The sequence below is a fragment of the Emydura macquarii genome, unplaced genomic scaffold (genome assembly GCF_026122565.2).
Source record: "Emydura macquarii macquarii isolate MOO-44397 ecotype Brisbane River unplaced genomic scaffold, CSIRO-AGI_Emac_v2 contig_3477, whole genome shotgun sequence".
Classification (NCBI taxonomy): Eukaryota; Metazoa; Chordata; order Testudines; family Chelidae; genus Emydura; species Emydura macquarii.
In genome coordinates this window covers 1067619-1091044 of record NW_027133614.1, presented here as the reverse complement: position 1 = coordinate 1091044, position 23426 = coordinate 1067619, and the positions used below count along the sequence as shown (strand labels likewise).

Below are 23426 nucleotides of genomic sequence, written 5' to 3'. Positions count from 1 at the left end.
GCGCTGGATGCGGCCTGTTATGTTTTAAAAAAAACGCTAGTCATTCTACATGTTGAGTCCCATTGCTGAAGCCACATGAGCTGCAGTATGTGGGCATGATGGAAAGGTGTTAAGAAGAGAGGGGATGCTTTAAAACTAAAGTTGGTGGCTTTTCTCTGTTTAAGAAAGACCTTTATTTTTATTTTAACACTCTTATCCAATTAGTATTTTCCTTTTAAAGAAACACACTATGAAACAACCATACTTCATACAAACAGCATAGAACATAATCTACCCATTGCAAAACATTCACACACATAAGCTCTGAGCTGGGTATTATCTTTTGCTATCAATATTACTAAAATATAGTATATTCCTCTTACAGCTTTCAATAATCTTAAAAAGGATGGGACTGTCTCTCTGGAATAATGGACAGATCTTACAATCAGAACTTCTGACACACTGCATCTAAGACACTCCAGTGGCCAGCCAGAATTGTGCCTTTAATCCAAAGGATTTTGTTAAAATATTGGCAGACCCTCCCCAAAATGAAAACAGGATGACTACTTACTTTCTGTGGGTAGACTATCTCTTCCCGAAGGAAGGTATTTTCACCAGCATTCTTGTCAAAGAGACCCCAGTCCATTTTTAGGTCCCAAATAAGGGTGTAGCAGGAGCTGATAAAATAGAAGACAATCCACAGGTAGAAGAACACTTGGGTGTCACTGTGGTTTTGAGCTGCAAGAGAGAAACAACAGCATGATTCTGCATAACTTTAAACATTTCTTATAGCAGCAAAAAAATTGGCCATCAAAACTCCAGATTGATAGGTAGTTTCCCCCTTTAACCAAGCTCCCTGTCCCACAGGCTAAGTAAACTCTCTGAAAGCCTTATCAGAGAGGCCTTTAAGTTACAGTTTGAATTCTTCTTCAGACTCAAACTATGCTATGCTTGAGATGGAAATAATTGTTTAAATTTGTCTCATTTCTGAAACCGAAATAAAGATGTCATTCTAATTCTGTCCAGCAGGTGGAATCTGAGGGTCATATCTTATTTTACAAGAAAAGGTCCTAACTTAAGTATAGGGAGAAGAACCAATGCTCAATCTGTACAGTTGGCTTAAATGACATTTTAGGTCACATCAGCACAAATAACTAACTTCTTCTTCTTCGCCTTTGTAGATTGACTCATTCGTTGTCACCAACGTTCTTAACATCCTTCAGTTTCATGAGCCACCTTTTTCTAGGTCTTCCTTATGGTCTTTGTCCTATGACCACCACCAGCTCTTGTATTCTGGCCCACCATATCTGGTCATCTCACATAACCAAGCCATCTCATCAATACCTCCTCTGCTTTTCTGTAATGGGGGCTATGGCTCTTACTGTTTCACTGTGCAGCCTATCAGCTCTCATCTTACCAAGCAGTGAGAAATAGCAGCAGATCTCTCTTCCTCACTGGCCAGCATTCTGACCCATACGTGACAGCAGGCCTAATCATGATCTAGTACACTTGGCATATTCTTATTGCAGATAATTCCTTTCAACTCCCTGCATTTACACCAAGAGTTTTTCATGTGGCTTCTAACATTTACATCCACATTCCCATCATGGCTCAACCTGGAACAGAGGTATTTAATTGTTGCACAGACTTTAACTCTAGTCAATATCATCTATTTTACTGGCTTCTCATTGCCCTCTCAATGAAGCACTGCATATATTCTATCTTTTATCAGTGGATTCGTAAGCCATTTTCTTCTAAGGAAGCTCTCCATAGTTCTAGTTTGTACTCATCTTCACGGAACAATATAATGTCATCGATGAAAAGCATGCGTCATGGAGCCTCTCCGCTAATCTCCTGCATCAAGGTGTCCATTGCAATAAAAAATAGGACCTAAGGCCAGTCGTACAAGTAACAAAATTAGCACATTAAAAGCCTGTCTATCCTGTTTTGATGAATAGCAGTTCCACTGACCACTTCAGAAGTTGTGTACTTGGGAAGAATGATCAGAGCGGAGGCAGTACCTAAAAGGCGTCTCCAAGAAGGCTCACATCTGGGTTTTCACTCACACTGAGAGCACTCTTATTTTAGAAAGGAAATAGGGCAGAAACTGCTAGTTTGTAGGTATATTTTTGTAAATGAGCTATTACTCTCACTCCAACATCAGACTGGATTGCTTCCTCAACCCTGCTGTATTCTCTTATCTTTTACATGTGTCACACTCTCTTAATACTTAGGTAAGAAAAATAAATTGTACAGTTAACTTTTTTTTGAATTAGTAACTAAATTTGGGCCCATAAAGAGTTCATAAAAATAAAACATGTTATACTAGATTGTACAGCTGAGACTTTTTGCGTCATCTTGCTATCAGGTGACATTCTGCACAGTGACTGCAATTGCTCATTCACTGATTCTTTACTAACAAACCCCCCAAAAAGTTCTCAGTACAAAAGCAGCTCTACAATAACATAACAAACATGGTAGTGCGTTTTCCAAGCATGTGGCTTTAAAACAACAAAAATCTCTATAGCTGCCTGCTGATGACAAAAATGGCAACAGCTCAATTTGTCCTCTTTCCTCCTCTTTTCGTTTTAATAGTTATGATAGAAATGTAATGTGTATAGATGTGTGGCAACACAATAAAATTAATGGGGGTGAAAATGAGAAGCATAGTGTAATAGTACATTCTTTCCATTATGTCTTTCAGACTTTCAGGACACAATGTATAGGTCAAATACACCAACACCCCCTCCAACCTACCTATTAAAAGTTACTTATATAGCAAAAGTCTGTCTGCGGTGGAGTCTAAAATTAATAGCGCAAAAGTATATAAAAGTGATTTCCTTCAGTCTTTTGCTAAGACTAGCTTTCTTGCTTTTGTGTAAAATTAGAAACATTTGTGTAGCATTTTTCATCTTCCTAACAATTTAAAATTAATCATCAGGCAAATCAGGTTTTCCAAAAGCAGGTTAGGGAACATCCCTGCCTCACCCACATTGTCACTTCAGGGAGAATCAAAGGCTCCACCAATTGGAAGTATGCACAGAAAATCCCTCAATTTAGCAGATGTAGTGCCGTGCTAATCATAGAATATTAGAGTTGGAAGGGACCTCAGAGGTCATCTAGTCCAACCCCCTGCTCAAAGAAGGACTAACCTCAGCTATATCATCCCAGCCAGGGCTTTGTCAAGCCTCAGTTTAAAAACCTCTAAAGATGGAGATTCCACCACCTCCCTAGGTAACCCATTCCAGTGCTTCACCACCCTCCTAGTGAAAAACTTTTTCCTAATGTCCAACCTAGACCTCCCCAACTGCGACTTGAGACCGTTGCTCCTTGTTCTGTCATCTGCCACCACTGAGAACAGCCTAGCCCCATCCTCCCTGGAACCCCCTTTCAGGTAGTTAAAGGCTGCTATCAAATTCCCCCTCATTCTTCTCTTTTGCAGACTAAACAAGCCCAGTTTCCTTAGCCTCTCCTCATACGTCTTGTGCTCCAGCCCCCTAATCATTTTTGTTGCCCTCCACTGGACTCTCTCCAACTTGTTCACATCCTTTTTGTAGTGGGGGGCCCAAAACTGGACACAATACTCTAAATGCGGCCTTACCAATGCCGAATAGAGGGGAATAATCACTTCCCGTGACCTGCTGGCAATGCTCCTCCTAATGCAGCCCAATATGCTATTAGCCTTCTTGACAACCAGGGCACACTGCTGACTCATATCCAGCTTTTTATCCACTGTTATCCTCAGGTCCTTTTCTGCAGAACTGCTGCCTAGCTCGTCGGTCCCCAGTCTATAGCTGTGCATGGGATTCTTCCTTCCTAAGTGGAGGACTCTGCACTTTTCTTTGTTGAACCTCATTAGATTTCTTTTGGCCCAATCCTCCAGTTTGTTTAGATCCTTCTGTATCCTATCCCTACCTTCCAGGATATGTACCACTCCCCCCAGCTTAGTGTCATCCGCAAACTTGCTGAGGGTGCAATCTACCCCATCTTCCAGATCATTAATGAAGATGTTGAACAAAATCGGTCCCAGGACTGACCTCTGGGGCACTCCGCTTGTGACTGATTGCCAGCTAGACATGGAGCCATTGATCACTACTCGTTGAGCCCTATGCTCTAGCCAGTTCTCTATCCATTTTATAGTCCATTCATCCAACCCATACTTCTTTAACTTGCTGATAAGAATACTGTGAGAGATAGTATCAAAAGCTTTGCTAAAGTCAAGGTATATCACATCTACCGCCTTCCCTACATCCAGAGAGCCAGTCACCTCATCATAGAAAGAAATCTTAGTGATACATACCGCCTTCCCCAACCCATGCTTCCAAAGTTTGATTCACCCCAGAATAGGCAAATGGGTGAGTTTACAGTACAGATTTTGTATGTTATGAACTAGAGCCCAGATCAACCTTTACACAAAACAGTCCATATCAGAAGTGACTGCAAACTCCCCATTGGAGTTTCCATTGCATCATTCCATAATGAGACAGTGACTTAAAGCATTTGGTCCACCAAGACCTGTAAGGGCCAGATATGCTGAGACTCTGCATTCAGTTGCTCAGCCTTCAAATCTCCATGTTTAGTCCCTCGCTCCCACTGGATACCAAGAGTTGGCCTTACTCAAGGCTTCCCTACAGCTTTGGGGAGTAGAAAAAAGTAATGCTGTTGGAAGGCTTATTTATACAGGGTTTTATCGTGGCACTAATTTAATAATAAATTCCTTTATTAAATCCAAAAGCCAAATGGTATTTATACAATTGTCATAAACACGCCTAAACACCTAAATGATAAGCAATTTACTACATCCAAAGAGTAACAAAACATTTATAAGTATATGATCAAAATACTTACAAATGAGCTAAACTCAGCATGCTCAGACCTATATCGGTCAGCTCCAACTTGGTTAGGCAGGTATTAGCAATTAATCCTCTACAAATTTACTTTTGTATACCCTTTACCATTGCCAACTACTAACTTCAGCTAAAAACCAATCTGAGACAGTTCACCCTTATTTCCAGTCTTAATCAAGGTAAGATTTATGACCTCCTTTCTCCTCAAGGCTTTTCCTTCCCATCTCTTCCCTTCCTTGATGACCAACAGGTTTTTCCCATCACATCTGTGTTCACACAGGTCTTAATTTTTGAGATAACATTGGTATGGGGGTGGGAAGATCCATGTTAGCTCTTTTTAAAACAGATTCTCTTTGTCTTGTTTAAAACTATTTGCAGTCACCCCTATCAGTTAGACGCCTTCTTTTGAGAAACTTCCCCTTATTTCATTAGTTATTCTTTGAACCAGACATCTTCTCTACTTCATTCCTTCTGGCCTTATAACATTACTTTCAAGGGCTTTCTTTTACTTGCTATTTGGGGCCTTTCTTTACAATACGTATTTCTTTACTTAAATTAACTTTAATTCTCTAGTTTTATATTTATTCTACAGATGCCATGGAGAAATCATCCTTCAGCCAAGCCGTCTTCTCACATACAGATCTTGAGTCATGCAGTGCGCTTGCTGCCCTGGGTTGCATCCGTAAAATGAGAGGAAGGGGACATAATGCCACAGAGCTATTCTGTGCACCCAAACTGTGTCTTTGGAACCCTCTGCTCATGGAAGGGGATGATCTGGCCTTAGATTTCTATTTCTCAGAAACAACATATAGAATGGTAGTGAGCCAGTGAAGCTGGAGCTGATGAAACTGCACTTAAGTAGACAGTTGCACAGCAAGGTGATGTCAAGTTTTAATGTTGCTTAAAGCTAAATTGCCTTAAGAGGAATTACTGAGGTCAATTATTGTGAGAAGGGAGTACAGGAGAGAATTCAATTAAAAGCTCTTGGTGCATTAGGTATCAAACTAAAAGGGATGTGTTAATTTCCAGTTATTCATCCTGGCTTCAGTTCTCTTTCCCTCCCCACCACATGAGTATTCTTTTCTCTGGCATTTGGGTCAAGCTGCACACTTCCCCCTTCCCCATTTTCTTTTCAATCATTGATTGTGTAATGTGTTTTGCGCCTGAAAATTTCATTACAAATACAAATCATTCCCCAGTAATAGACTTCAAACAAAAACAGTCTATTGTCCTCAGACTCTGCCTTTTGGTCTCATCTCTTAATCACTTGTCCTCCTTTCCATCCCTGTTTTTCTCTCTTTCCCATGATTTTGTTTGACACCCTCCTTCCTTCTCATCCATCCTCATTGGTATTCAGGTGGTGTAACAGAGATATTACCGCTCTAGGCAAGCAATTATATCTCAATCTCCACTGGCTAGTCCTAGTGGCCCTCTTCAATGCTGCACGGAAGGTTAGAAAAAATCACGGCATTTGTATTCCACCCAGAGCTTCCATCTACTCCATGCCTGCCACTTTTGCAGAAATAATACATGCTGGGTATGTTTATGATAATGTCGGGGTTTATTTAAACAAAAACAGTTTCACCCAGTGGTACTTCTTCACATAACTAAGTGCTGGAAGCTGCCAGAAAGCTGGTAAGACGACAGATTCAGGAAGCGCAAGTATCCTGGAACCTGCTCGCTCATCTCCTCACTTCTCCCGACAGTATGGAAATGATAGATTCCATTATCTTCCTTGGACTGCCTGTATAATTTGGGGATTGCAGACCTTTTCTGGCCTCATGCAGCCTTCAACTGGCCCAAGCTAGGGATACAATAGGAACATAACTCTCCATCTGCCATAACTCAAATATGGGACACAGAAAAGACTAAAAAACAAGGGGCAAGAAGAAAATTAGTGCAGAAAGCTTAACATAAAGATCAGGAGAGAACTTTTTTTGTGGAACACAGATAGAATTTGGGTGCAATTTGGTTCCTATGTGGGCAAAAAAAGGCAGCTCCACTCATTCACCACCCCTAAGGTCCACTGGAAAGAAGTAGCAGAAAGCTTCCCTTTGCCGCAGACCTCAGAAACTCTGCAGCACAGGGAAGTTTCTGACATGGAGTGGGAAAGAGGGCTCAGTTTCTAAATGTAAAAGGGGGACAGTGTGCTTTTACCAGTTGAAAGGACCTAAGTATGATATCTGCTAGAAATTGAAACTTCTAATGCTTATCACCTACAGAAATACTGAAACTGCTTTCTACTGCAGATCTCAAACATGGGAAGTGAGACCTGGAGAAGCCAAGTCAGAGCATGGAGACCATTTGCAGGGCATCAACACAGAGAGCGTCCTCTGACCACAATGAATTGCTGAAAAGTGCATACTTGAAGAGCTAAGTGGCACAGGAAACAGGTTAGCACTTCAGCATGTAAAGTTGTAGGCACATACTGCTTGCAATACTGAAATGTTGATTTCTGCGGACCTTCACAGTAGCAAAACTGCAACTTTAAGTAGTTTCAATAGGGCCAAGGACTGCCCAATCTCTCAGTGCCCTATAGAATCATAGAATCATAGAATATTAGAGTTGGAAGGGACCTCAGGAGGTCATCTAGTCCAACCCCCTGCTCAAAGCAGGACTAACCTCTGCTATATCATCCCAACCAGGGCTTTGTCAAGCCGCAGCTTAAAAACCTCTAAGGATGGAGATTCCACCACCTCCCTAGGTAACCCATTCCAGTGCTTCACCACCCTCCTAGTAAAAAACTTTTTCCTAATGCTATAGTAGCACTTGTGTTCCCTGGCTCCTTTTGTTGTGGAAAGTGAAGGAGATGTGTATAAAAATACACACACAAAAACCAGAAACATAAATATCCTGAATTCTAAAAGCATCTCAGGGGACACAGAATATTGGACTAGCCTTTTGAGAGAATAATAATTTCTGCAAATTATAACCCATTCTAAACACAGGCAAGGAAAGGGCCATTTTCCACTGCAGAATCGCACAATTAATATCACAGTGAATGTAGTTAGTATTGACTTTGCGTCAGTGAATGCTATCTGTTTGCCCTCTTGAATTATCCTGAGGAATGTAAACACTATATTCTATTCAATGCAGCTAAAATCAATGCCATGTGTTATTGAAGAACTGGCTCAGAGTACAATGGCTCTCGATAAGCATTCCTGGTGTGTTGGCCACTGCACCTAGCTGTGGTGTCTGCTGATGGTGAAAACTGTGATAAAAGCAGGAAGAAGCCTGAGGTTATCAGAAAGCCTTCTAAATCTAAGGTAAACACCACTGCATGGTATAAAACTGACTTTGCTGCAAGACTTCTGCTGCCTGCTTGAATTAAAAGCTCTCAGTCATCAAGTACTGCCAAACTTGACCTTGTTTAAGGGTAGATTATTGGGCTTTCACTTGTAAATTTGAGCAGAACTAAAACTCCAGTGTCACAGTCCAAAATAAAAAGCTCATTTGCAATTTACTAGGGACCGGATATACAAAATCCATCCTAAATTAACTACTGCCCGGTTAACCACTGAATGGAATGCCTCCATTAAACTATCTCATAATGCAATGGGGTGAATGCAACAAGCAAAAATGACTCTCCACATGAGAACCATTGTAAGAATGACACAGCTAATGCAACCCCCAAATGCATTTGTTGTCAACCCTTAAGTACCTCAGATGCAGTTTTATGGACCCCATAATAAGCAGACATATTGGGAAGGAAATGACAGGAAAGTACTAGCTAAGCACCACGGGATAACTGTCTCTGTTCAACACTGATCAACGGCAGAGCTTCCACACAAGAATGGACTTTGCTGCTTTTGCACACAAACCAAACATTCATATGCAGCCTATATATAGTATTCCTTTTTGTCCCACTGGTATGTTTGGTCAAATACAAGCACTTTATATTGCGAACATCTTCTCTGTAAGATCCTGCAAACCTTTTCTACAGTCACAAGGTACAATCTATTACAATGCAGCAAGATGCATTGCAATAAGATAATTCTCAGGAGACCATTCTTCTACTACTAGCTCTCCCACAGGCTTGCTGTGTGATTCTGGGAAAGTCATTTAGCTTCTTTGTGCATCAGATTCTCCATCTGTAAAATGGGGATAATCCTTACCTACCTTTGCAAAGCACTGCTTCACTTGGATGAAAAGTACTTTGTAAGTGTGGGTTATCTTTGGTGGGGTAAAAAAACATTTATATAGGTTATTTCAGTAGATAGGTTATTTTAAGCCTTCACAACTATTTTGCTACTTAAATCTGTAAAAGAACAGTTCTTCCAACTTTATTAATTACAGCAAAGAGAGAATAAGATGCTGCAAGATTTGTCACATTTGATTTGATCTCTCTTCTAATGACTTTTTTCAGACACCAGTGTGATCTACTGGTGCTCAGCTTCTTCCTTGGGGAAGGCGTATTTACCAGTTCAACCACTTTTTGGAAATCTTGCTAATAAGGATGATCAGGTCCCACTAATTAGAAGCAAACTTTGTGGTGAACCGGCACCTCTACTGGAAATGCAAATTTCAGGATTGTGGACAAATGCAATAATCAGTCACACCACAATGTTTGTGAAGAGCTTTCAGAAACCAAAATAAAGAGTCCCACAGAAATAATGACACAACATCCAATTAACCGGATAAAAAATATTTAAATACAGGGTTATATTATTTCTAATATTGTTGCAGCATCACATAAAACTACAGTTGTGTATTTGAAGGGAAAATTGCTTACTTGTGATATAGTAAATTGCTCTTCTTAAAGAGTTCCATAAAAATCAGAATTTCCATCCCTAAGTGCCCATGAAATGAAATATCAGGAGATTATTCTTTCTGCTCACATCTTTTTCATTAATACTCTCACTTATCTGGTCACCATTAACTGAAGACTATATTAAGCTATATAAACAATATTATTTGGCTGCTTTTGAAATTACAGCTATTTAAAATTAATCTGTTTTAAGAGGGTGTGCTTTAGAACCAACAAGAATCACTACTGGTAGGAACATACAGATATACCTCCTCTTCCATCATCTGGGTGCTGTCACTGTCAAGTGTCCTATTTGTTTACGCTGATGGACCTATGAAACTTTTGAAAATTTCCTTTTGTATCTCTAAACTGTACTGTCATTCAGGATGCAATAAGAGCTCCTGAAACACTATTTATGAATGTTTCGGGGAGAGGCTTTCTTCACTAAGTATATGCTGCAGCCTCAATCATCTCAGCTTTTCCATTGATGTAGTACATGCTACCTGTGCTACATGTGAAACCCTGCAGGCTCCCCAAACAGATGGGAACACTTAGAAGATCCTGCAGTAACCTGAACAAAATCATGCTGCATTGTTGCTCATCCTCTTCACTTCTACTCTTAAGACTCTTTAGCAGGACGTCAGCAGAAATGGTGTCCAAACAGCTAGAGACCTAGCAATTTGGTTTTCAGAAACCATGGTAGCTTGCCTACAGTTCAAGTAATGACAGGACTGTCAAAGCTGTTGCTAGGTCAAAGGCCATGATAACACTGTTTCCCCATGGCAATGTCTCAGATTCTCTACTAATGACACTGCCACTGCTCTGAGTGAGAGGATCAGAAAGATTACCTAATGAACACAACTCGTTACTCCAGCTCTCCTGGGCATGGGAAAACTGGGTTTCAGACAAAATTCAGACTTGCTCACAGCAATCAGCGTGACAGACATTGCGAATTTTGGCTCCAAATTATCATCCCTCCCTTGTTTCCCCTGTGGAATTGCAAATACGCTGTATTACAGTGAACCAGACGAAAGGAACAAGTACCAAAAAAGAAGTTAGTAAATCTTATGATTTACTTAGTTACTCCCTAACTTCTGCATCAGGCACTAGTGATAAATCAAACACTCTCTGATTTATCTGAGTGCCAACAGTTCTTCTATAAAACAGCCAGATGGGAGGCCTTGCAAAACATTAAGGGGATTAAGGGGACAGCAGGTCAAGGAACAGGATCTCACAAGTGGTCGACTGTTTTTTTTTATTAAAAATGGTCTAAAATAGAAAGAGTACTCTTCAGATCACATTTTCTATATTTTTTATCCTTTTCTTAGTAACAGCATCCTGCCTGATTTCCCAGCCCCCTAACATATAGATGAAATAATCCTCAGTTTGGGGTATTGGTTATTGTGTGGGAGAACACCTTGTTTTCTCTAGAAATTGTTCTCTGCATAGATAGTAATACAGAATATATCATAAAGCCACTATATAAATCCATGGTACACCCGTACCTTGAATTGTGTGTGCAGTTTTGGTAGCCCCATCTCAAAAAAAGCATTAGAATTGGAAAAGCTACAGAGAAGGACAACAAAAATGATTAGGGGCATGGAACATCTTCCATATGAGGAGAGATTAAAAAGACTGGGACTGGTCAACTTAGAAAAGAGATGATTAAAGGGGGATCTAATAGAGATCTATAAAATCATGAATGATATGGAGAAAGTGAATAGGGAAGTATTATTTACCCCTTCACAACACAAAAACCAGGAGTCACCCAATGAAATTAATAGGCAGCAGGTTTAAAAACAAACAAAAGGAAGTACTTCACACAACGTACAGTTAACCTGTGGAACTCATTGCCATGGGATATTGTGAAGGAGAAAAGTATAATTGGGTTCAAAAAAGAATTAAATATGTTAACAAAGTCAGGGACACACCATCTTTTTTGATCTTGGACAAGATGCCCCGGGTGTCCATAAATTTCCAACTGCCAGAAGCTGAAACTGGATAACAAGGGATGGATCACTCAAAATTGCCCTGCTCTGTTCATCCACTCTGAAGCATTTGGCATTGGCCACTGTCAGAAGACAGGATACTGGCTTAGACGGACCATTGGTCTGACCCAGTACGGCCGTTCTTATGTATGGCTCTTCTATTTCTCTCCCAACCCTACTGCTGCCAGATACTGCTGTGCCTGGGTAGGGCCTGAATTTAATACTACCCCATCTATCAGCTAATTCAGAAATTAGGTTTGTTAACCTCCCATGAACTATAGGATGCAATTTGGGATAACTCAGAATCCATGGCATACAGAAATAGCCAAAGCAAGGACCTTCGCACATTCACAGAACTTTCTACAGTTTTGACTGGACTTTCTCTACTCTGTGCAGACTGGCTGTTTGCTACAACCTTCTCCCTTCCCCTCCCTCCTTCAGTCTTCCCACGGTCTGCCCTGTTCCTCTCATCCCCCTTCCCTTCAATGTCCCTTCTCCCATCACTTTTCTTTTTCATTTAGCTTATCCCTTCCTAGCTAACCACACCTAATACAAATCATGGAACTATCATAACATTTGCTACTATCCCGTTGCTCACTCTGCTTGTGTGTTATATCCCTTCCTCCACTCTGTGTCTGTCTTATTTATTTATACTGTAAGCCATTGGTTCCCAAACATTTTCCCTGCATAACCCCATTTTCAGATGTGTTGTTCCCCACTACCCCAGACAGCATAGAAGTTGCCGTTTAAAAATGGTGTCCAGGTGTGACCTCACCATGCATTGTATATGCAAGGTCACACCGCAAGGAGGATGCCATTTTGCTTTACAAAATGGCATCCTGTGGACTGCATGACCTCACACACATACGGTGTGTGCTACGTCATGCTGCATGGAGGACACCGTTTTGTGGAGAAAATAGCATCCTCTGTGTGTCGTGACCTGGTGCATACGGTGTATGTGAAGTGATGCTGTGCTGGGGAGGCTATTTTGTAAAATGGCCTCTGCATGCTCGGGATTGCTATGACACCATCTGCTGATGAAGCAACCCCACTTAGGGTCATGACCCACAGTTTGGGAACTGCTGCTGTAAGCTCTTTAGGGTAGGGACTGCCTCCTACTCTGTGTTTGTACAGTGCCTAGCTCAACTGGGCCCCGTTCTTTACTGACCGTAGACATTACCGTAATAAACATGAATAATCATCATGTAAGCATTATACATTCAGCAAAGTAGTAACTGGCAAAGAAAAGTTTGATGTACTGAGATCAAGTCCACCACAGGCACGGAAGTGTCTGGTATTAACAGGGTGTGGCTAGAAGGCTGTTGTCGCAACTACACCAGAGCCTAGCAGAGACAGCAGGGCCTAAGGTACTTTGATAAAGGGTTTGGGAACAGCAAGTTGAAAGGAAGAGAAGAGCTGTCAGGGCAAGAAGGAAGGCATGTGGCTGGAGTGAGGGGAGACTGGAAAATGGGCGTGAACATGTTTTCTGCCCATCTTCAACTGTTCAAGCCTTGCTGTAACCTCCATGGAAATAGGTGGCCCATTTCTGTATATCAAAAATCAAATTACACTAAAGATGACAGTACTACCTAGTCCATTCATCTCGTCTATGCCTAGGATGAGATGATGTGTTCCAGGATAGCCCTTGTTCAAACTAGCTAGCTTTTTAAATATAAGCATTAAGCAAAGCTTCATCAGAAGATATCCACTTCTTAAGAAATGGCAAAGTAATCGCTGACAAGCAGCAACTAATTTCTGATGCAGCTCTGTCTAGTTAACATCTTTTTTTTTAAATTAAGGGTTGTTGCTTAGGCTGGCTTTTAATGAGAGAAGTGGGTGGCAGTTATAATGGCTTGAAAAAGACTTGAAACTCTCCACCATACTTTCATGCCGCTAACAGCTGGCCTTTCAGTATTCTTATTTTGATCATCTGGAGGAGCATGGAAGGAGGGGCATTGACTCACATTTTCAAGCAATGTAAGATTAACTTTGGAAGAGTTCAGCAGAAGTTAATAAGTAGCTAGATGCAACCAGAGACCACAATGATTGGATATACAGATCAAATGAAGCAGACAGACAAGAAAATTTAACTTAAACAACTACACTTTCACTTTGGTTAAAAGATAAAACCTGTCTTCACACTAGCTCACTTTCCACATGACAGTGACCTCTAGTAACATAGCAGAGATGAAACCAATGGTATTTGTATGTGAGAGGATCTTTGAATATACAACCTGTACACTAAATGATTAACAATACAAAGAGTTTATGAAAAAATTCTGCAGGGGGGGGAATGGGAAGTGGGGACAGCTGGTATAAACAGATTTAAAGGAGTTAAACTTTTTCTCAGTCGGCCATGAACTAAAATATACTGGTTTATCGCTTTCCTACACACAGATTCAATGCACTTACATTCAGACACCCACAGTTAAGCTGTAAGTGTACAATTTGAGAACCGTTTATGTGCATTCGATACACTCTCCCATCACCCACCGAAAACCATCACAATTTGGTCTTAACTGGTCCACAGACTACAAAGTGTATATGCGCCAAAATTTGGAGACCAGCTACAATTCCTTAAAGTACAAAAATTAAGAGAGGAAAGCAAGCCCAACAGAAGAGCTGTAACACGTTCAGGGCTCCATACAGAAATTGAGGACAACAATTCATGTATCTCATCTGACCTTCCAAGTGGGGATTAGAGCTACTGTTCTGGCCTGGTGACTCAGACCTGCCATCCCATACTCTTAAAAGTCACTGATTGTCATGTAGTAGCACAGCTAAAATCCTTTGAATAAATAATGATACTTGTTACCATAGTAACTGTTACCAGGCTGTTCCCTAGTGTGATAAAGGACAGCTAGTTTGAGCAGCAAGGTTCCTTTACCTGTGCTCTCAAACTCACACTTAGCAGCACATTCATTCTGAATGGCAAACAGCTGGCTTCTAATAGCATAACATCTCCTTTTGGTTATTCTGCTGATACAGCTGGTCAGCGCCCCATTTGCCATATTTATCCAGGGAGACAAGGTGGGTGAGATAGTATCTTTTACTGATCAACTTCTGTTGGTGAGAAAGGCAAACTTTCGAGTTTACACAGAGCTCTTTTTCAGATAAAAGCTCAAAAGCTTGTCACTCTCACCAACAGAAGTTGGTCCAGTAACAAATGTCACCTCACCTACCTTGTCTCTCTAATATCCTGGGGGCAGCTGTGCCGCTATCTTCCATTACTTTCCATGGTGATCCCATGTCAGACTGTACAGGAGACCACCCAATTTTCAGTCTGATAGGACCTGAACACACAGATAAGCTTGGAGTCTTGACACAAAGCATGCTATGAAATGCATCAATACTAGGATGGGAATCTGACCGCAGTGCCACAGAATTAATGAGATGGTTTGAGGTCTGAAATGATCTTTCTTTTATTAATTTCACTTCACAAATCTTTGTAGAATTTTTCAGTTATATTTACAGCTACCCAGCTTTAAAGTAACTCTGAACAATTACCAATGGCTGTGTTTTATTGATTCCTCATGACAAACAGGACATATAAATGCTGTGACCACCACAGAAAGTCATGAATCTCTCAGCAATCTGAGCAGGCCTTGTCTATCTGATTTGTAAACACCTCATTATAACCAACTAAGTGTCAGATTTGAAGAGACACATAAAAGTTATGCATAGTAGAAATGAAAACTGCAGAGTCAGTTATACAGCACAGGTAAAAAATTTAAGTGGACTAAGAAGAGGTCAAACTTCTATTGAACAGGCACATTTTACAAGCATTTTTGAGCCTACCCTCAACCAATTTCCTCCCTCTTCATAAGAGTGATTAATTTGGAATGCCCCTTGCTGGTGAAAAACTTAATCAGCCCTCCTGAATGAAGATGTGGCAGGTTCACAGCATAAACTGTAACTGCAAACCTAACATCTTGGATTTGTTGTTTGAAAGCCCAGTTTAAGAGCTGGGATTTTAACATAGCTACCACCCCAGATTGGGAAAAGCTGTAGAAAAAAAGATTAGTGGCATATCTTAAAATGGGAATAGGCTTTGTGGAAGTGACAATGGGAGATAGACAGAGAAGTCAAACATGGGGGCTATCAGCCTTGACAACATCTGCTACTTAACACTGCTAAGGGAAGCATGCATGTACCCTCTGGATACAAAATACACTCATGAACATTGTTTGAGTTTCAGTTGTCAGACAGCTTGTACTGGTACATTGTTATATGCCATCTACATTGCTCAGGGCTTGTATTTTATTTACGTTACTTATCACATGCCAACCCATTTACAACTAGCACGATCTCTCGGCCACCAGCAGGGTTTTCTAATAAACCTGGTATCCACTTGAAGAAAACATCTTACTATGACAGCTACAAGTAAGCTTTGTATATTTTTCTGATTTCTCTATTAATCCCCTTTGACCATACACATGGATGAGTAACTGATTCACAAGTGCATACTGTTGCTAATTTCTGTAGATACAGCAAGGCAGCTATTTCAGTGGAAAGAATAAAGCTTTTGACTGACAGGGAATTTGGGGGAGAAAGAATAATGAAAGACAGGGCGACTGCCTGAAGTGCAGGAACTAAAAGCTTTTTCCTTCGCAACAAGAGCAGAATCAAGTAATAATTGCGGTTTCCACAGAGATAGGGAACTTGAGAGATCAGAGAGCTCAATCAGCTGTTAAATGGGCTGGAAACAACTCCCCACCAGCTTGAGAATGAAAAGGGACAAAAATACACATGAAACCCAGAGGGGGCTTTTTCCTAGCAAAGGACACATTCCTCCACCTTCATAAATGATGGACAAGCTCTGTTCACTTTGATCCCCTGTAGTAGCCCTTGAATACCAAGGGACCACTCACTATATCAACTAGGAACTCAGTCCATTTCCTTACACCTCTAGAGAGTCAGAAATTAGTCTCCATTCACAGGAAAAAATTATGGGGAATTACTTAGGAGTTTCAGTATTTTCTTTCTGAATGGGAAAGAGAAGACCTCATTATCAATAATAACCTTAAGAACATAACGTAAGAATGACCATGTTGGTTCAAACCAATGGTCCATCCAGCCCAGTATCCTGTCTTCTGATAGTGGTCAATGCCAGGTGCTTCAGAGGGAATGAACAGAACAGGTAATCATCAAGTGACCCATCCCATTGCCTATTCCCAGTTTCTGGCAAACAGAGGCTAGGGACACTTCAGAGCAATTGGATCCTCCCCTTAAAATTCTCCACTGACATTCTTTAAGCCCCATTATAATTACACTGAATAGGCCAGCAATTTCAAATGAAAATTTTGAAATGCCTCTCTCAAGATGGCAGACAGTGTGTTGTACAGCGCTGTTGATAAAAAATTGCTTTCCTCCCCCCCAACATATTATATTCATTTGACTGGAAAACTGAGTTCTCAATTCCCACCCTGGGGACGAATCCTACTACTTTTAAATAGATAAATATACTTTATTATGAAGGAAAATTGAGGAAAATGTATTGGACTGATGAAAGTTTATCTGAGCCTGCGTCGATGTGCATGAATCAATGCTAGACTGGTCCCATTTCACTGAGTAGTCAGCCATTCCAGTGGAAGATTCAATCAATGCCAAAAGTGGGATGAACTGATATCAAAGTTATCAAGGAATTTTTGTAAACGATGTTGCTTACTGTAACAACCCATAGCGCCTTAATTCTACTGTATTCTCTTACCTTTTTAGCTGTCACCCTTTTTTATATTGAGTTAAGAACAAAGTATAGTGTCATTAATTCTGTTTTCTCTCTATGAATGTTAGCACCTAAAAGGCCCCCAGTGAGAAAGAGCACTGAGGAGCAGAGGCTGACAAAAGAGAGCAAAGGTTTCTGCAAAGTTTTATGAAATAATTAAATCCAGTACCTTTGTGAGTGCTGTAGAGGGCTGCAAATGTCACCATGAAGAAGGTGGTGGAATATTTGCCAGCATTAACCAGATGAGGAAAGGCCCGTTTGGTGTCACGGTAACGGCGCAGGCACTGGATAAAACGCAACCAAGCAGGGATACACTGGACAACTGCTCGAACTCCGTAGGAGTAGCTGTTGCAAATCTCACTACCTACAAGAGAAGAGATGTTTCAGTGGACATGGAAACAAAATATTTAATTCTTCTCTCATTCCCTTCCAAGTGTCTTACTTTCTCTACCTTCCTTAAAGAGATGAGTGAAATCAAGCTCTTGGAGGCAGCAAATGTAATATCCTAAGCAATGGTACAAATCACAATGTTTTGCATTTGCACTTAAGTTTAGCATCTCAACATTTACAATCTCAGCACCAGTTTCAGTCAAGGGAAGGTGTTCCAAACCCCTTTCCTCCAATAGCAGGAGATATCAGTGCTAGGCTTTAAAGAGACAGAGCTTAAACAACACATTCCAAATTTTAAAACCTAGTAATGCTACTTGTAACAATACTATCAGTGAAAGCAGTAGGAAAAAAATCTATTATTTTATTTTATTTACTTGAAGCATTTGATAACATTGTGTCAATTTCAGTGTTTCTCCTGTTTGTGTGGATCTTTCCATGCTGGAACATGAAAGAAAGGAAAAATTATAAAAAGTCTACACACATATTGGAAGATGTTCCCACAAAACCACCAAACCAGGCAGGGGGACTCAAAGGGATGTATAGTATCTGAAATGATTCAGCTCTTTTTTTAAAATGACCAGATTTCATGTTGAATATGTCCCTTTAATTACAACCATCAACTGATTTGAGCTTGTCTCCTAATACTGTCACATCACCAATGAGCACTAAGAAAATCCCATTTTTAGGGGTGGAGTGATTTTTGCCAATTAGTAAAGGGGAAAAGGCAAGAAAATCCAGGAGTTACATGTAAATTCCAAAGTCTGCCACATTCTTGCATGTGTCCATATTTAGTCATTTATGACCTGGTTTCCAAAATGTGCTCAGCACATGTGAAAAAAATCAGGCCATCAATATACAGAATTTATTCACTCCCTCAAATCATCAGTAAATATTTATTTCAGGGGAACTGTGTTCCTATTCCACTTTTTGGTTTGGTGCAGAAAACTGTAGTATACACAGTTTCTTGCTTTAGAGAGTTTAATGTAATTCCAACTAATGCCTACAGGGAAAAGACCCTTAGAATGAGGCCTTAATACAACTGGATGGAAGGTTGTGAAATAGGCAAGGCTGGAGGAATAGAAAGTAAGGCTGATGCACACAATAAGGAGGCTTCAGTTCTCTCAGTATATGCTCAAAGCCCATTGATGACAAGATGACTTGCCAGTGGTTGCTGGTTAAAATGAAAAGAAGAGGATTGTGGACTGGTCCAGAGGCATAAGATAATGTTTTGCCATGGGGAAGACCAGAGTTAAAATTCAGATATCTCTTGCTCTTCAAGCCGGAAATGATGTGGAGGCAGTGTGCATAGCCCGTGTCTCTCTTATCATCACCTCTAACTGAATGATGATCGGCATTACTGAGCTGTGAGGAAGTTTCTCCCATTTCCTCCAGCACAAAGGACAGCACTGAAATATAGGACGTGGAAGAAATAGCATGGGAAGCACAGATAAAATGGGAGGGAACCCACAGGAGTGCATTAGAAATATTGAAGACCCTCAGGAGAAAAGCCCTTAGGGGGGGAAAAAAGGTCCTCATGAGAATATTTCCCCATAAGCTCTGCATTCTTGGTAGCCAGTTTGTACTGTTCCTATTAATCATTTTAACACTAAGCAGCAACAAAAGGCTAAGTGTGATTGCATGGTTGAAAAGTAGTCTGAAAAACTGCCATCCAAGCCTGGAAAACCATTGTGTCTTTCCTCTGCTAAAGAACACCTCAAAATCCTTTGGCAAACAAATTCTTAAATACACAGGTCACACCAATCACGGAAGCAGGCTAGACCAGATGAATGGAGAGGTAAATAGGGCAAGAACGGATGGGAGAATAAAATCTCCAGGTTTGTGACTAGAAGGAACACCAATTATGATGGGATGAGTTTCTTATATCATTGGGAGAATTTTTGCAAAAGGATAGAAAGATGCCTATTGGAATTTTCAGTTTGTATCAATGTTCCCAGGCTATTTGGAAAAATATTCATACATATTTGTTACCATCTCATCTCCTTCTTCCCTACTATACCTGTATCTGCCAACAGTCCAGCACTGTTGTCCCACTGGAGCTCAAAGCTGTAGAAACAGATCATGTATTCCAGGTCCATAAGTATCACAGCCAAGCTGTTGAGCTGATCGGCCAGCCAGAAATCTGCGAAGCCTACCTTATGGAAGGGGGCTGTGAACACCCGGAACTAGGAATTAAAACAGCATGGTGTTAGCATGAAAGATATTAATAAAATAGACTGACTGTACAGTGGCAGGAGATGAGACTGTGTTGAGTTCACATGAAATATCACACTGCTCCCCAAAGATCTACCATCTTATCACTCCTCCTGGCAGTAGAAACGCAACTTCCCCCTCACTCACAAGAACGGAGCACAACATTCCCTCTTTCAGACATCCATTTGTTCCCTTGCATTCAGTTATTCACAGCCTTTCCTCTCTGGCTGACCTGAGTTTTTTTTAATCTCTTCAAAGCGAGAGCCACAATTCTCCAAAGAAACTCACAATCGCACACTTGAGTGTTCTATGTAATACATCTTTCCCACTCTACGACACTGACTATAGCTTCTCACCTCTCCTTCTCCATTATTTCCACCATAACCACTTGCACATCTTAGCATACTTCTTCCCCATTCCACACCTGACACCCATTAGGCCCTGGACCAGCATCTTGGCCTCTAATCTGACCTTGACTCAGATTTGTACACTAACCACTAGGAGCACGTGTCTGCAATGTTCAACCTTAATGTAGGCCCCCCAAATCCCTCAACAGTTTAAAGGGTTAAGTTAAAAAAGCAGATGAAATCTTAACTGTCAGATATTAAACGGATTCACTCTCCATCCCATCCTCTTTCCCTCCAAGGCTTGACAGCAGTAACACTCTTTTCAAACCAGGCAGTGTTCTATGCTCCATTACCTTTGATTACAACTGATTCTGGTTCATTAGTTATAGTAATGAAAAGATAACATCAGCATCGTCCTGCAGCTCAGATATTTATGAAGCTTTCTATTAAGGAAACACTGGGTAAAACTGATCTGTAGAGGAGTATAAGGTTTCTACTACTAATACATAGGGTAGAGGTCGGAAGAAAATAGTTAAAAGATCACAAAACATTAGTGCTGCGCTCAAGTCTCTCCCAGTCAGCTTCTGATGCCAGCTTCTTAAGGCTTTGGTCCTAGCCTTCAGAGCAATTAATGGATCAAGTCACAGCTAGATTAAAGGCTACATTTCAGTGTGTGAGCCAGAGAGAGCTGTGTACCTCTAGGACAATGCATATCACAAAGCCCAAGATGAAGCTCTTGAGAGTTAGGAACAAAGTGTCCTCTGATGAGGGGTTCAACTATGGAACAAGCTTCCAGAGGAGACCAAGGGAATCCAAAGTCTGACAATAATTAAGAAACACTGCAAAACGTCTCTCTTCAAAGGCCTTTCCCCCATAAAAATGACACTCAACCCTGACACCACCACCTACACAACTAATCCCAACCAAAACACTTCTAAAACAAGTCAACCTAAAAAAGGAGTAACATCTAAACAATCAAAACCAAAACCTTTATGTCAAGTAATGTTTTTACCCCAAAAAGGAAGGAGAGAGAGAGAGAGAGACTATGAAGTTCACTAGAAACTTGGCTATTGCTTTTACATGGAAGGTGCTCAGATACTGTGTGGACAGATATCAGTATAAAAAGCTAAAATAGATAAAACAATGGACTAGAATATTCCACCTGAAGTTCACAGTAGACACAGTAACCAGGCATATGTTTTAAATTATTAGGAGGCACTAGGATTCTGATTACTTAGACTGGGAATCAAACCATCACTTTCAATACAATCTGCCCTTTGGCCATCCTCCTAATCCCAGCTGTCAACCACCAAGGCTCTCAACTGCTTCTGTGCTGTTTGCAGCCCCCGCCGCCCCAAGTGTCTCCTGCTTGCTATTCCACTGAGCTGTGCACATCGTGGTATGCAATTCTGTCTGGAATACTGCTCATTCCAGGAAAGACTGGAATGGGCACTAGCTCAGACTTCCCTGTGTATCAATGCCTGCGCAGTTCAATGGGGAGGTGGGCAGGGAGTACACTGGAGCCTAATAAATAAGCAGCTGAGCCCAAGGAACACAAACAAGTTTGGGAGAGAAGGTGCCAGAAGTATAGGGAAAGGTCAGAGTTTGCAGAGTAGTTACAAGTGACAAATATCCCCACCCAAATTCACTTTCTCAGCTACCAAAACGCTGCCCCGTATACCAAAACAAGACCGCAAAGCCATCAAAACCTGTCTGACAACACTAAGAAATATTTTCTTGATTAAAATATTAAGAATGAGACCCAAATTTTAGTTTCAAAAATTTGGTCACCTTTGAGACTGCCAATCTGGGTGAGTATGGGCAATCTGGAGCTGACAACTGTAGTTATAATAAATGCTGAAGCAATGTCCTGCTAGATTTTTACATTGCAAAACCAGGTGCTCCCTGGGCTTGCTTACCCTTCAGTATCTGTGGTTCTTTCAGATGTGTTGCTATGCATTCTACCTTTGGTGCATATGAGTGTGCATTCTTTTTGGCTAGCAACTTCCGTTGGGGCTGCACTTGCACCATAATTGCCCTTGCATCCTCTATGGAAGGGCATAAAGAGTGGAGTAGGATCACCGGCCCACCCTCCCCCCCGGTTCCTTCGCCAATACAGAATCCCATAGGAATAGGACTTCACATTAGCAGGAAACGAAAGCAGGTCGTGGAATCTAAGGGAACAACTCATCTCAGAGAACAGCAGTTACCTTAATTGACTGGTCTTTCTTCAGGCGATTGCCCACACTGATTTCACTCTTGGTGACTATCAAGCAGCTGTCTGTTTGCATAGAGGTGGCGACGAGGAGTCTACTTGATTAGTGACTGCAGGGTAGCCTTACCAAAATTGGCATCTGATCTGGAGGCCTGTGCTAGTGAATAGTGAGTGGTAAATGGGTGGATCAAACTCCGTATTGCTGCTCTATGTATCTCACTATAAGCTGCAGATCTCTGCTGGCTAGTTCCTATGGAGTCAGAGACTCACTTTGCTAGTATCTGGGTGTACACAGATAGCCCCTTGACTCCATCAGCAAAAGTCACAAATTGTCAAGGGTGCTCCTAAATGATTTTGTTCTATCTAAATACAATGCCAATACCCTCACTACATCAAGTGTGTGAAACTTTGCTTCCCATGGGGTAGAGTAAGGCTTTGGAAACAAAACTGAAGAGCACATGCGGCACACATGCACCAAGAAAGGAATCTGTGTGGACAATTGCTCAGTGAACATTCACAGCCCCTTTATATTCCAGGTAGCTGTGGGCAACTGTGGTTAGCATTAGAACACATCCAGGCAGCAACTTATATATAATTAACATCTGAAAACCCAAAAAGCTATCCTTTATGTGGGCTGTCTGCTTTTTGGCCTCACATACTACAGTTAAATATACTGTATCATTTTGCACCATTAAGGTCATCTTGCATTTTGTTGAGCTCTCCCGCCGAGACACCTCAAGCCTGCAGGGACCAGTTCACTATGCCTTACTATGTTCACAGCCAACGTGCTATTCTACACCAAGTTTTTGTTCTTTCACTATATCAGTTTAGAAATAGAGATGATTAAATCACTGCAACTGCTAGCATGGACACAGTTATACCCATATAAAGATGCTTATAACATATAGCGAATTTCTATAAATTTAGATAAAAATAAAGAAATAAGGTATTCTGATATAAGTGCCTATATACCCATG

General features: G+C 41.0%; 1 protein-coding gene across 1 annotated transcript in view; it reads right to left on the bottom strand.

Annotated features, from left to right (window-relative positions):
• XPR1 (xenotropic and polytropic retrovirus receptor 1) overlaps positions 1-23426 on the bottom strand; it is a 167080-nt gene that overhangs the window by 5625 nt on the left and 138029 nt on the right. Inside the window, exons 10-12 of the mRNA XM_067535217.1 lie at positions 19694-19859; positions 17456-17650; positions 551-717 (exon numbers count right to left, since the gene is read on the bottom strand). Coding sequence (XP_067391318.1) covers positions 551-717; positions 17456-17650; positions 19694-19859 — 528 coding nt within the window. The remainder of the gene's footprint in view (positions 1-550; positions 718-17455; positions 17651-19693; positions 19860-23426) is intronic.